The 15,136-nt window shown below is 46.9% G+C and overlaps 1 protein-coding gene across 19 annotated transcripts in view; it reads left to right on the top strand.

Annotated features, from left to right (window-relative positions):
- The window catches only part of PTPRT (protein tyrosine phosphatase receptor type T), a 1,148,549-nt gene that overhangs the window by 886,555 nt on the left and 246,858 nt on the right, over window positions 1–15,136 (top strand). For all 19 annotated transcript variants that reach the window (XR_012061742.1, XM_072944247.1, XM_072944255.1 and 16 more), the window contains one exon: window positions 13,741–13,942. Coding sequence is in view for 18 of the 19 variants with exons in the window: in XM_072944247.1 (XP_072800348.1) it covers window positions 13,741–13,942 (202 nt within the window). In the remaining variant the exon portion in view is untranslated. The remainder of the gene's footprint in view (window positions 1–13,740; window positions 13,943–15,136) is intronic.

Genomic DNA, 15,136 nt, shown 5'->3' with positions numbered 1-15,136 from the left:
CGTGCCCCCTCCTCCTTTCTCTGCACACTGACTTTTCTCTGGGACGGATTGTGGATTTCCCTGCCACCTGCTTCGGAGAGTGTAGTTCTACAGCCTGCAGTGGGACGAACTCTGGCCCCCACCACCTCTGGGCCTTTGAGCTCCAACCCACCCTTTGGCCTCACACAGCCTCTATCCCCCAAGCTATCGAGGGCAGACGTGTCCACGGCACCGTGGACTCCCTTGACTCAGAAAGGGCAACGATGATTCAGGGGATGGAGAGTAGCTTTTCACACACAGTTCAGGACAGGGAGGGTGTGGGACACCATCAACGTTCCTCAGGGGCACCCAGAATTAAAGACAGGTAGTCGACCCCCCCTTCTAAGTCTCCCATGTGTGGTTGGAGCACTCTTAACAGTTCCTGATTCTTTCTCTGGAGGCAAAATCCAAGCCCCTGGATTTTTTGTTTCTGAAGGAAAGAGCCTGACCCAGAGAGGCAGTAACTGATGGAGGACTCCCTGGCCCTCACACAGGTTAGGCAGCCCGAGGCGTGACTGAGCGACTCACCTCATCACCCCACCCGAGGCTAACAATGAACCCAGCAATACAGTGATAAGATGAGAAACCAGACCAAACATGGGCATGTTTCTGTGTTTCTATTCAGAACACTTAGGAGAGTATTTCAGTTGCTGTTACTTTAACAAATGTCTTTCATTCAAATTTTGATCTCTTTCAATGAAGAAGCTTTCATCCAAATCAGTGGAATGATTCTTTCCACCTCCCACATGACACACCCAGTGCCTTTTAGTCACATACTTTGTGCCTGCAAAGGGAGGGGCCTAACTTCTGGGCCCTACCCCCTACACAGGAGGGAGCAATGTGTTGGACACCAGGTCAACTTGATTCTTAACATCAGTGCCACACTCAGCACTACTGGGTGTCCTCCCACAAAACCTGCCTCATCTTGTCCACTCACGAGTCCACATTTTACAGGTGGGAACCCAAAGCTCGGGGCTGTTACCACTGGTTCTAGACCATGCCTCCTCCTCCTCCTCCTTCCTCTTCTCCTTCTCTTTCCTCTTCTCCTTCTTTCTCTTCGCATTCTTCCTCTTCTTCCTCCTCCTCTTCCTCCTCCTCCTCTTCTTCTTCCTCTTCTTCTTCTTCCTCTTCTTCTCCTCCTCCTCCTCACATGTCCATTTACAATGTTGCATCAATTAACTTCTCATGTGCAGTATAATATTTCAGTTACACATATACATATATATATTCCTTTTCTCTAGACCATGCATTCTTCATAAGGATGCTATCACCCCCAAGAGGTGAAAATTTGTTCTTGAGATGGGAGTAGTGAACAAAATCTTCCTTTTCATATGGATATCCGTAAAGTACATAAGGAGCTATGCAGATATGTGTAGAGTCTGTACACAGCTGTATGACATCCCTGTAGAATAAAATTTCATGGGGGAAGTTATACGAGTTACACTTGGCTGCTGAGCACTTGATCTGTGACGAGTCCAAATCAAGATGTGTGAGAAGTGGTAAGACACACACCAGATCTCAAACAGTGGGAAAACAAAGTGTGAAGTATCTCATTGGTAATTGTGCATTGACCATATGTTGAAATAATAACATTGTGAATATCTTAGGTTAAAGAATATTTATTTTTAAAGGTAGTATCACCTGCTTCTTTTAAACTGCTTTTCAATGTGGCTCTTAGGAAACATAAAATTGCAAATGTGGCTTACATTCTATTTCTAGAGGGCAGTGCTGCTCCAGGCAACCATCTGTTAAGAGGCAGCATCAGGCTTGCACCCAGGTTTTCCGACTCCCTCCCAAGCTGTTTCATTATCCCACAGCTGTCTCCTGAGAGAAGATTCGCTTGTTGGGTGACCCTAGACAAGTCTCTTAACCTCTCTGAGTCTTTGTTGCCCCTGAGTGTTTGTAAATGGAGAAGCTCTCTCCAGCTGTGAAGTTCCATTCTGGACCCAGCTGAGGACCCAGGGTCACCACGGAATAGCAGGGTGTGGGCTCCCTAATGGCCTATCTCACCAGAAATGTTAGTTTCATAAATAGCAAAGTCACCTGCTGTGTGTCTGCTTCTGGGGAAATGCCACATGGGGTGAGATGAGAAAAAGAGCTTCTCACCTGAGACCAGCAGAAGAGAGTGTAAGAATATGTGATCATTTGAACCAAAAAGGGAGAAAAACAAAAGCTTTCATCTCTTTTGGGAAGGTGGAAATAGAACAACAACAACAAAGAAAGACCTTCACGAAACCTTCCCTTAGTAATTGGGGCTAATAAAACATCTTACAAACGCGGTCCCACTGGATTGAACTGACGCTCGGATCTCCAACGTGCCCACCCTCTTTCTCCTTTCCTAATGCCTAATTTAGGGATGGTGGGGAAGAAAATCAATTCTATTTTAATTTAACGAGAAAAATGCTGAATGAAAGGAAAGTATGATAGAGTGAAACTTCAGCCTTCAGCCCCCTGCTGACTCGCAGCGTGCAATTATACGATCAATGGATTTCTCCTCAGAAAGGCTGCTCAAATCTCCCACCATCACCTTCTGACAAGGAGACTGGAAGTTCCAAGCTGGGAGGAGAAACTCTCTGGGGTACTTGGAAAGTTCAGTCACCCCTAATCTCCCCCGATCTCTAAATTTACTTCCACCCCAGCTCTCCTTAACTTTGGCTTCCGTGTCCCCAGCTCTCTAACCAGGAGCTCTTCCTGTGCTTCCAAACTCCGGGGGTGTCCTCTCACTCCAGCTGATCTTCCAACCAACAGTTTTCCCACCAGAGAGTTCCTGGTCTCACAGCCCCTGGAAGCCAGCCTGACCACTCTTCATGATGCCAGCAGAGCACCGAGGTTAAGTGGGTGGGTTCCAAATCCCCACTGCCTGAGTTCCAAGCCTGGCTCTGCCACTTACTAGCTGAGAGAATCCTGCATTGTTGCTTTTTCTCCCTAAGGCTCACTCTCATCTGTAACACAGGGATAGTAGTGGTACTAGCCTCATAAAATTGTGGTGACTGAATGAGTAATTCAGGGACAGTGCTTGCCATGGATCCTGGCAGAGTTGAATGGAAGTGAGAAGCAGAGGGCTGAGATTGTGACTTCTGACCTGTGGTTTCACGGTTCCAGACTAGCCAGTCAACGCATTGTGGCATGCATTTATTTTTCTTTCTTTTTGAAAATACTTCATTTTAAAATAATTTTAGAGTTACAGAAAAGTTGCAAAATAAGTGCATTTCCCATATATCCATCACCCAGTTTCCCCTAATGTTACCATCATATATAACCATAGTGAAATGATTGAAACCAGGAAACTAACATTGATGAATAAACTACAGTATGATAAATACTGCAATCCACAGACCTTATTTAAGTTTTACTTTGTTTTCCCACTGACGGCCTTTTTCCTAATCTAAGATTCAATCCAGGATCCTACATTGATTGCAGTTACTGTTATCATGTCTTTGTTTTCCCTAATCTGGCTTCTCAGTCTTCACTTGTCTTTTGTGACCTTGGCATCTTTGAAGAGTACTGGTCAGTCACTGTGTAGATTGTCCTTTAATTCAGGTTATGCCTTTTTCTCAAAACCACCACGCAAGTGAAATGCCGTCCCAGAGCCTCTTATCAGGAGGCACCTGATGTCCATATTTCTCTTTCCTGGAGTTGTTAACATTGATGACTTGGTTAAGAAGGTAGCAGGCATTTATTGAGCACCTGCTTTGTTTCCGTTTGGGGATACGAAAGTAAATACAGTGGTATCCATGCTCTCAAGAAACCCTGAAGTCTAATGGACAACGGTGTTCTAGTTACTTCTGCTGCTCAACAGACCACCCCCAAATTTAGTGCCATAAAACCGCAATCTTATCTTATGCTCACAGCTTCCTTGGGTCAGGAATTTGGGAAAGCATTGCTCGTTTCAGCCCCACAACATCTCGGAGCTCAGCCGAGAGGACTCGAATGGCAGGAGTGACTAGACAGCTGAGAACTGGAATCTCCTGGAGACTCGCTCACTTAGCACCCTGGTGCCTGGACAGTGTGACTCAGAGACTGGGTTCAGCTGGGACTTTTGACCAGAGCAGGTACACATGTCCTCTTCATGTGCCTTGTGCTTCCTCACAGATGGCATCCCAGCGGGTTGCAGTTCCTACACAGCAGCTTAGATGCTGTGGACATGAGTGACCCTGTGGACAGGTCAGAAGCCACATTGCCTTTTATGACCCAGTCTCAGAAGCACCATTTCCTCCATACTCTATTGCTCAAAGTGGTCATGAGTCCTCCTAGACTCAAGAGGGAGACATAAGTTCCACCTCTTATCAAGGAGTGTCCAAGATTGTGTTGGCATTTTTTAAATGCATAAAAAATGGGAAAGCGCTGAAGGGGCTTTCTACTTATACAGGTTTGGAAACTCAGACCTAAGAGGACAAGAGCTTCACCAACTTGGGCCTCATTAATGATTAATTGAGTACCAACTGTGTACCAGACAGGCATGAACTCAGCAGCAGGGATGCTTGCCTAGTCTCTCTGTGGGGAGGCAGGCCCAGACAGACCCGCTGCAGAGCCCTGGGGCCTGATGGTTGCAGGCACCCACAGCCGGTCATCTCCCTGGCAACTGATCACATGTGGACGTGCACTGAGGGCTGAGAGTAAGGTGGCAGCTCAGGGTGGAAAATGCTGGACTTTGGCATTAGGATGACTTCATTTCAAACCCAGCTGTACCACATGCTGAGTTTGTTACATTTTCATTCTTAATCCTCATTTGTTCGGCAAACCTCATTGACTTCTACTCTATGCCAAGCTGGGGGTTGGCTGTTATAGCAATGAATAAATAGAGTCCAGTCCTTGCCCTCATTGAAGGATTTCCCCTAGGCTGTCTCTGCCAAAAGGACTATTAGAGGGGTTGCAAGGGAGCAGGGTCAAGGGATTATTCAACGTCCCTCACATCTCCATGGCCAAAGCCAACTGGAGAAGAATTGGTCACACAACTTAGCAACCTAACCAGGTTAAACTCAGCAGAACAGAAATCAGCAGAGTGTGAAGTTGGAAGGCAAGCCGCCTACATTTAGAAACCCAAGAAATATTGCAAGGCAGACTAAAAGAAATTGGGAATATCACTAGACAGACTCATTAAGCAAAAAGATTTCTGTGAAAGTAATAAAATCATAGCACCCAGGATACCCCAGCATGAGATTAAAAGCTGAAAGGAGGTTTAAGCCTCATATTATTAAGCTACATTATGACAGTTTAGGAAGAAAAAGCTTAGAGCCATCAGAGTTGATAGTGGCCCTGTTATGGGAATCTGATGGCATCTTTGAAATTCAGAGCAATTTGAAAGAGTGAAGCTGCCAGAATATCCCTGTCCATCGTCCATCCCCTCAGCAGAGAATGTGCCTCTCTGGATTCAACATGTGGGGCAGAGGGTGGAAGAAGAGGAGACTGAGAAGTAGCCCTGTGGGGAGGACTGGACTTGGACGGACTGAGATGCTAGCAGAGAGATCGTGTATTGACAGAAAGACTCTCACCTGAAGTCTGTCTGGTTGCTGAGGAGCAGGGTGTTGATTTGGGGAAGAGAGTGGGGCGCTCAATACACGTTAATTCTTGTCATTATCACTTACTGGCCAAACTTGCAGTTTTGGTTGCTGGATGGTGAATGCTAATGACCTGGATCAGCTGGAGTCTGAGCTTGCTTTCTCCTAGTGTGAGGTCCCAGAGCCACCAGGAAACCAGCTGGAGTCGGAGAGCAGGGTATTGATTGGAAGTCAGCAGAAGCTGTGTTGGGCAAACAAGCCGCTTCTCTTCTGCAATGCCTCTTTGATCCCTGGCAACCGAGGGAGTCCACACAAGACAGGAACAAGCTCCCTGCAGGGCAGCAGCAGGACTGTCACGCCTGGCAAATCGCGGGCAGTGTTCCCCGTGCTGGCAGCACCTGGGAGACACTGTGGAACCCCTCCCCTTTGGTGACTCCATACTGCCCGCAAGATAAAACCCAAGCACCTGAATATTCACATAAAGGCTCCCATGACCTGACCCCAATGCAGGGCTGCCACATACTGTTGTGCAGGTTGTGCATTATACCACCAAGGGGATGAAATCCACTAAGCATAGTGGATGCTCCACGCTGACAAACCTCCTGTTATCTGTCAGGAGGACCAAGACCAGACATAATGAAAGGCTTTTTTTTTTTTTTTTCTCATAAAGGCACTTTCAGCTCACTGAAGTGTAGGGGACTGGGTTTGAGGGAGTCAGCCTCTGCCTAGAGAAATGCCTTTCTCCAGTTTGCACAAAAGCGTTCATAAGCCAGTAGCCATCCTGGCCAAGAGCATCTCTCTGGGCATCCCCTCTTGTCTCCTGTCACTCCCTCCCACTTCTCTCCCGCCTCCTTCGCCTGGCTAATACCTTCATGCTCTTGGAGTAGACTTCCGGACCCCCTTTCCCTTCCTTTAAAGCAGTAGTCTAGATGCGCCTTTACAACTCATCCCTGTGGCTGGGCCTGTCTCCCTCCATGGACCGCACGTTGATGAAGGCTCTCCAGTTCTAGCACGAGGCCAAGTCAAGAGCTCACTGAATTTTTGTTGTAAACGCTGTTCTGCCATCACAGAGACCTCACAGGTGCCAGCACCCAGCATGCCACATTTTGTGGTGATTTCTTAAGCTTTTTATTTTGAGATAATTCTAAATTTACAGAAATAGTTACAAAAATAATACAGAGAGTTCTGTACCCTTCACATAGCTTCCCCGAATATTAACATCTCACCAGCCAATGGCATGTTTATCAAAACTGAGAATTCACATTTGTGCATTAATAATGACTGGATTCTAGACTTTTTTTTTTTTTCCAGATTCCCCACGTGTTTCCCCAGGTGCCCGTTTCTCTCTTCTAGGTTCGCACATAGCATTTAAAGATCGGGTCTCCATATTCTCCTCTGATCTGTGACAGTTTCTCGGTCTTTCTTTGTCTTTCTGACCTGGACAGTTTTTTGAGTGATGACCAGTGCTCAGCTGGCTGGTCTGATATTACCTCATTAATGGACTGAAGTTCTAGGGAAGAAGACCAAGGAGGGTATGTACCCTTCTCATCACATACCGGGGGCCCTTGATCTCAGTATGACTTATCATTGGCCATGTTTACCTTGATCACTTGGTTAAGCTGGCGTCTGCCAGATCTCTCCCCTTTAAAGCTACTTTTCCCCCTTTTCATAGTGAGTCACTGTTTCCAGCCCAGACTCAAGGAGGAGGGAAATTTGGCTCCACCTTCTGGGAGGAGGGGTATCAAAGAACTTGTGGTCTTATTAAATTTGGTGAGAGATAAGGCTATGCAAGCATCCCGTGTCCTCAGTTTCACTAACCAACTTTAGCTCCATCAGTGAGTCCTGCCTTCAGCAGTTATCACTGTGATATTGCAATGGTAAGTTTCCAGTTCCTTCCAGCATGCCGTTCTCGGACACCTTCCCTTGGCATGTGCCACATTTCACAGTTCTTCTGCTTACTCCCCTTCATGCTGTAGGGCTCAGCTCCAGCATTCTCAGCCCTGGCCTCCCAAATGAATCTCCCGGTGAACTTTAAAAATGTACTGACGCCCAGGCCTTTGCAGCCAAAGCATTCGATTCAGTGAGTCTGGGGTGGGCGCAGGCACTGGTACTTTCTAAAAGGCCCCCAGGGCACATGCTCTGGAGTCTGGGCTGAGGACCACTGGCCTAGTCCAGGGCTCTTGCAGCTTCTCCGGGAGGCCATCTTCACTCTCTCTGGGAGATCTGTGTTCCCAGAGGCCTTGGTTTCCTTCATATCCATCAATGCCTCTGTTGGTCCCCAGGGTCTTCTTCACTGGTGTTTCTCAAGAGCTCAGAACAGAGTCCAGCACAGAATGGGTTCTGGGTGAGCATCTGTTGATGGAGAGATTGATTCAATTTCAATGGAAGCAAAAGCAGTCGCTGTCTGTGCACAAAAGTGGCAAGTCCCTGTGCTGCCTCCTGGCTCAACAGTGTTAGAGACTTGGGAACAGCATCACACGTGTTGGTCATAATCATTTTCCTGCTGTTATTTTAGTCCTCAGCTCTCTAGGAAAAACAGGGGCCCCATGGCCAAGAAGTTACTGGCATGTACATTGCAGCCATCTGCACACTCACACGGTTCTTCAGAAGGAATGTGTTCATATTTTATCTCTAAGTTGTCAGCAAACCAAAGAGTCAACGGTACACGGCTAACAAGAGGAGATCACTTTGAACTGGCCTCCTTTTGTATGTTTGCCTTGCAAGTCACGAAGATGGCAAAGACCATGCCTATAAACGCTTTCTTAGTAGGTCAAACAAAGGGACAAAATATTTTAACCAGTTGTTTTGAGTTTAAAAAAAAGCATTTAACACTTTGTTCATTGAATTGACCATGTTAGTCTTGTTTTACCTGTAGCCTTATTAAAACTACTATCTTGAGACCTCCAGAGTGTGGACTGGAAACCATTTGGAGAAAGTCAGGAGCAGATAGGATGGATAACTTAGGGTGCTAAACTCCCCCTTCCCCAAACAGCTTAGGATCAAGACACCACATGTATAGTAGCAGGAGGGGAGGGCACTCAGCTATAGAGGATGCTTCTGGAGCTTCAAGCTGTAGGTGGGCAGCTTGACCCAGTTTGCATTAGCAACACTGACAACGGGTGCTATTTGGGTTTCTTTAATATGAGGTCACCTGTTTGGGCATGAGCTCTTTGAACAGCCCTCTGGTCCTTCCAGGGCACCCCTTTGTTTTCACAGACTTATCCAAGGTCATGCTGCATCTTGGGACCCACCATGGTGAAGCCAAGGCAGCAGAGAACACCTCACAAGTGGTGGGTTCCCATCTGTCCTTCCAGCAAACTGCCTGATTGCATGCAGAGCTGTCCTTGCCCTGGCTCACACTTTGACCGTGTCACCTCTCCTGAAGAAAAGGAATAACCGTAAAGAACCCACACCAATTTTTTGAGGATGAAATGAGATGATTTTTATGGGAGGCCCCTTCCATGGTGCCTGGCACATGGTGAGTAATCCAAGTGGTGTCTCTGTCACAACTGCATCTTCTGACCACCTGCTGCTGAGTCCTGGCCACGTCCCTCAGCTCTACTGTATCTCATATCTTCCCTTAACCACCACCATCTCATCCTCGGGACCAGAACCTTGTCAGCTGCTCTATCAGAAAATGGGACCTCTGTGATCCAACCCCATACCTGGCCCGTGCCTGGAGCTCAGCCTGGCTCAAGCTAAGCACCCTCAAGAAACAAGCAGGTCCTTCTTAATGAGCTCTTTGAGGGAAATCATTTTCCTCTCTTCTCCCTGCCTCGCTTGCCTGCTTTTCATCAGCCCACAGTAGAAGGGCTGCCTGTTCTTCCTTAGATGTCCTCTGGTCCATGGCAGCTGGAGCCTTGATGCAAAGGCTAAAGTCACTCATGGACTCCCTGGATCCTTACTCCTGAGCAAAGGGGCTGCCTTCCAGGAGTAAAGAAGCTGTGAGTCATTCTACAACATAAGTCAAAATAGCAACTGGAATTAGGAGGATTATTTCACCCTTGAAGAACCTAAGGCTCCAGGAGTTTAAGCGGATTGCTCAGGCCCCACACATCTGGTTGGATCGTTCATTTATTCATGCAAGGGGAAGAAATGTGGAATGAAAAACAGATAAGATCTTGCCTGTTGGAGCTTAAAGTCTAGTCCAGGGCTCAGTGGACTCTTCTATACAGGGCCAGAGAGTAAATATCTTCGACTGTGTGGGCCACAGTGTCACTGTCACACTGCTGAGTTCTGCCATTGGAGTGAATCACAGCTGCAGACAATACAGAAAGGGTGGTTTGGCTGTGTTGCGATAAAGTTTTATTTACAAAAACAGATGATGGGCCAGATTTGGCTTTCAGACTTGACTTTACCCACTTCTGAGCTGATGGAAAAGGGACTCATCAATGGAGTAAGTGCATGATGAAATGTAAAATTAACGATTCAAAGGAGAGCCATGTGACTCTGGGAACATGAAACAGGAGGACCTGGGAGTCAGGAGAGGTGCTCGTGAAGTGTGTGATTTTACATGAGATCTAAGGGGGAGGAGTCATTCACCAGGTGAAGGGGAGAATGGGGAAGGAAAAAAGTGTCTAAACTGACAAAATAGCTGGCGCAACAGCCCTGTGGCAAAAGGGACCAGGGCTTGCTTTGGACACCGAAGGAAAGCCTGGAATGCAAGATGGTAAAGCAGGAGAGGCCGGCTCATGCTGTGAGCTGCTGGGAGACCACTGGGTAAGAATGTGGTCTTAATCCTGAAAACTATAGAAAACCATTGCTCTTTTGATTCTAAGGGGCGATGTGACTGCATTCTCATCAGGAGGTGCTCACTCTGGATTCTGGCTGGGGATCCCACTGAGAGTGACCAGAAGAGACTAGGGTGGCCACCGGGGGCTTTGTTGCAGCCAGAGCCCCATCCCTGGAGCCCAGGGCCGATGTCAGCTCAGCGCTCTTTCCCCCACTGCCTCCCTATTTTACGCTTGCTCTTCTAACATGGCTTCCTCTTTCTCCACTTCCAGATGGCGATTCACGTTGTGGTATGTATTTTATAGTCCCAGCTCCATCCCATTCAATTTTTCTCACCTTCCTTCTTTCTTTCCCCAGCCTGATCCCCCACTAACTTTGTAAAACTTGCAAGTTAAATTTTTCAAAGACTGTTTCTGACAAAGCAGTGGGAATTAGATTTGGCGAAGCCCTTCATAAAAAATTGAAGACGCGCTATATTAACATACATTGATTTATTCATAGTGTTTCATTACAAGTAAGTGAGGATCCTGTAATACCAGGAAAGGTTAGGAGAGCAGGGGAACACGGTATATTATACTGACAGCTCGGTGGAAATTGAGTTGCTTTTGGATTGAATTTGGAGCGCAGAAAAGGAATTGGCTAGTAAATAAGGCATGAGTTTTACCACCCAGTGTCTGTATATCAATGCAGTTGCCACCAGCCAAGGCAGAGGACAGAGGCGGAATTTCAAAAGGATGCATTTCACTGGTGGCCTGGGCTTAGCAGCCACAGACAGAGCTCTCCGAACATCTGCCTTCTTCTGCCGCTGGGAAAACCTGGAATCCGGCTGCACAGCTGTCCTGTTTGCTCACCACTCTCCAGTCAATACGCTCAGGAGAACTCCCATCCCAGGTCTTCGCCCGGTTAGTTCCCTCTGCCTAGAACCTGGACTGCTCCTTCCTCTGCTCGGACCCCGTATCATTCTTAGATATCAGTTCAGTTCTCCCCTGAGATACCTCCCTGAGCACATTGTCTTATTTTGGCCTTTCTCAGATGCAAAGTCTGAGACAAGGATTCGAATACAGGCAGCTCACTGAGAAGTATGGGAAACACTAGGGAGTGGAGACGAGAAAGGAAGGTAGCCAGCGATGGGTGTGTTTTCCAGCCAGCTGACTCTAGAGGTGAGTGGAGTGGCGTCCCTCAGAGAAATCCCCTGGGATGCTGCAGGGCTATCCTGAGAGAGGAGCCTGGGGAATGGATATTTCAACTGCCATCAGTCCAGTCTCTGGGGGTGAGAATTACCAGCGCTTCCTGTGAGCACCCTTGGAAAAAGCCCTCAAAGAGAGGCAGTTGTTTGCAGCGCTCACCTCTGAGCAGGGTGGGAGCAGGCGGGGTGACCAGAGGGACCGCTGTGCCCAGGCCCCCAGGGACCTGCGGGGTGGGGGACCCCGCCAGCTCTGCTTGCAAAGCGCCCAGATTCTTCACTTCTGCACATTCTCCTCCTGGGCTCGCTGTGTTCCAGGCAAAGTTGAGCCTCTCTCCTTGACTTGTGGCTTCAATTGCTGTATTGCTCCTGCTTCCTACAGGAGAGACAAGTTACATCTTCCTCCAGAATGTTTGGTGCCCTAGCTGGAAACAGCAAACTGCTTATTTTTGAAGTGAAGTTGGTGTGTGTTCCCTTTTCTGCCTGGGTTTGGCCTTCCTGTCAATCATGGGGCGTGCTTGACAGAAGATAAAGTGATGCAAGGTGCTGGGGTAATTGACTTACCTCGTTCTAGAGCAGAAGACCATTGAGGACAGGGCCTCACTTGTGTTCTTTTGCTCGGACCTGGTTACACTCCGTGCAGGTCTGAGAACACAGGAGTATGTGGGACATGTTGGCGAAGGAGCAAAGAAAGGAGTGAATGCATGAATGTGTTTCTCAGTTAATGAGCTGTGTCTTCAGGCCATGCAGGGTGGTTTGGAGTAAAGAACTCAGATTTCAGAGCCCAGCACATCTGGGTTTAGTCTCACATCAGTGATAGAACAGCGAACAACCGTGAGAACGCGTGGTCTGCTGCTGCACGTGGTAGATGCGTGAATCTCACAAACATAACGTTGAGTGAGAGAAGCCGGCAGTGAAGCGTGCACCCTGGATGACTCCACTTATGCAAAGTTCAAACCAGGCAAAGCTTGTCTGTGCTGTTAGAAGTCAGGATAGAGGGTATCCTTGCAGGGGGAGGCGGGAAAGGATTGGACGGGGGCGTGAGAGGGAAATCTTGGGTCTGGTAATGCTGTGTCTCTTGATCGGGTGCTGGTTATATGGCTATGTCCTTAGTAAAAATTCATCCAGCAGTATAGTTTTCTGTATGTACATTATGCTCTAATAAAACACTTTTAATAGAACAAACTAGATAAAACAAGTAAACAAAAAATCCTGAGTTTGCCTCTTCAACAACTGTATAGCTTAGAAATAGGTACTCAGAGCGTGGTCCATGGGGACCAGTGCCAGGGTGCCAGCTCTCTTGTTACTTTCACAGCAGGGCAAGTGCAGGCGTTAAGAGTGAGCACCCAAGAAACTTTTTAGTGCCTTGGCATTGCTGTGACACCCACATGTGATCAGTGGATGTACCTCCTTGCACGTCATGCAGGGCAGTTTGTTCATTGCCAGACTCCCATGAGGGGTCACGGGCGATGTGGTCTTTGGAACGTTGTGGGTCTGCAGCGGACTGAGAAATGGAAAACTGGTTCTCACCATACATATTTTGAAAAGCACTGATTTAATGCAAATTGTTGAGCCCCAGTTTCTCCATTATTAAAATGAGAATAAATATTCTTTTTGGTGTTTTTTGTGGGGGTAAGAGAATAAATATTCTGATGTCCTCAAGGTTTGGGGAAAGGCAAGATAACGTACAAGAAAGCACCAGACCAGCACCGTGTGGAGTGGGGGACACGTGGGCTGCATTTGTAACCAGCCTTCGAGATAATTCTTATCAGGATGCTATACTTGGACACTGCCCTGCAGCCTCATGATCAGTGCAGTGGCCACTAGCCACACAGGGTTAATGTGCTATTGAAATGCGGCTAGTCCGAATGGTGATGCACCATAAGGGTAAAATACATACTCGATTTCTAAGACCTAATATGAATAATAGAGTATAAAATATCTCATTACATTTTTTATGTTGATTGCAGGTTGAAATGATAATATTTTGCATATATGGGCTCAACAAAAGATACTATTAAAATTAATTTTACTTTATGTTCTTACTTTTTTGTCCTTTTAATGTGACTACTAGGAAATTGAAATTTGTGTGTGTGGCTTAAATTATATTTTTGTTGGGCTGCAGTGCTCCTGAGCATCAGCTGTGGAGAGTTTGGAGGCTGGGACCATCTGTAAGGCGAGCGGTAACAGCCGAGCTTGCTGACCGAGCTCACATACCTTCTCCTTTCCTTCCCTGATCTTCCTCCAGATGAGCTCCCCGCCTGCTTCCTGGGTGAGGCACTGATGTGTTTGTTTGCTGGCTTCTTGTAGATCAACTACAAGGCCGTTGGCTCACTGGACCCGAGTGCCGACCTCTCCAGCCAGAGGGGGAAAGTGTTCAAGCTGCGGAATGAAACCCACCACCTCTTCGTGGGTCTGTACCCCGGGACCACCTACTCCTTCACCATCAAGGCCAGCACAGCCAAGGGCTTTGGGCCCCCTGTCACCACCAGAATCGCCACCAAAATTTCAGGTATCTGTCTCAGAAAGGGGAAAGGGAGAAAGTTGGTGGTGTTGGTGGGTTTTTTCATTCCTGATGTTTGTGGGAGTGAAAGAGGGCAGAGTCAACTGTCACCGTGTGGTTTTGGAGCAAGGAAGATGCTGAGGTCCCTAGTGGGTCCCTGTTGTCTCATGAAGAAAACCTCATCCATGAACTTCCTAAAGTACAAAAAAATATGTCAATTAGACTAGACCAGAGGGAATGCCGAGTGATTCGCCAGATAATTTGCCTACCACACAGTGGCATTAAATAGTACATTTCCCCATACAAATCAGTTTGTAAAAATGTGATTTATTTTCAGGAGTATTCCTTTTGGCAGTGCAGGACACAGCGCAGGTTCTCATGAAATGTCTGATGAATGAAGAACAAATGAGTGAATGGCTGTTACAGGGCCATCGCGGTCCAAGATGTCACCTGCCATCAGCAGTAGGGCCCCCTCCCCCACCACCGACAGCATCAAAGCAGAATTTCATAATGTACATTTTTTCAAAATACCCTTGCCATTCTGGTCTGCATCCATACATGTTTTGCATAGATACAGACCCATGGTGATTTTTGCAGCTTACTGTTTCCCTGTATCCTTAAACCATAAGCATCTTCCATGTTTTGCCACGTTGCTTTCATTATAATGCTCTGTCAAGTGGATGGACATAATTTAATTAAACATTCCCCAGTGGTTGGATATATTTGGTGCTTCTGTGTTTTTATAAAATAACGCTTCAATAAACATGTTACAGAATAAAGTTTAATTTGTCGACTTAAATTCCAGGAATTGAAATACTGAATTAAAAGGGATGTGGGTTTAACAGTTCTTAATACAAATGGCTAAATTACCTTCCTAAGGGATCGGATTTAGTCGCACTCCTATCAGAAGGGAGGGTCTCATGGAAAAAAAAAAGATACGAGGAACTAGTTCATCACTGCTGTAATTTCCATTTTTAATGTGTTTAAGATTGACTCTGCATTCGCCTCTTTAAGGACTTGTATTTCCTGCATGTATCTGTGTATTTGATATGGAACTTTTCGACTCATGAGCGTTACTGGCTACATCATTGCTACCCTTGCCCAGACTCTTCTGTACCTTGAAGGGAGGTTGGAACCTACAGACAGGTTGGAAGTCAGGTCCTGTTTTGTGGAAAGTCTGGGATAACATGTGACTCTCATCCA

Source organism: Vicugna pacos, chromosome 19, assembly GCF_048564905.1.
Source record: "Vicugna pacos chromosome 19, VicPac4, whole genome shotgun sequence".
Taxonomy (NCBI): Eukaryota; Metazoa; Chordata; class Mammalia; order Artiodactyla; family Camelidae; genus Vicugna; species Vicugna pacos.
Note: the sequence above shows the minus strand (reverse complement) of the source record. Positions and strands in the feature narration are given on the sequence as shown.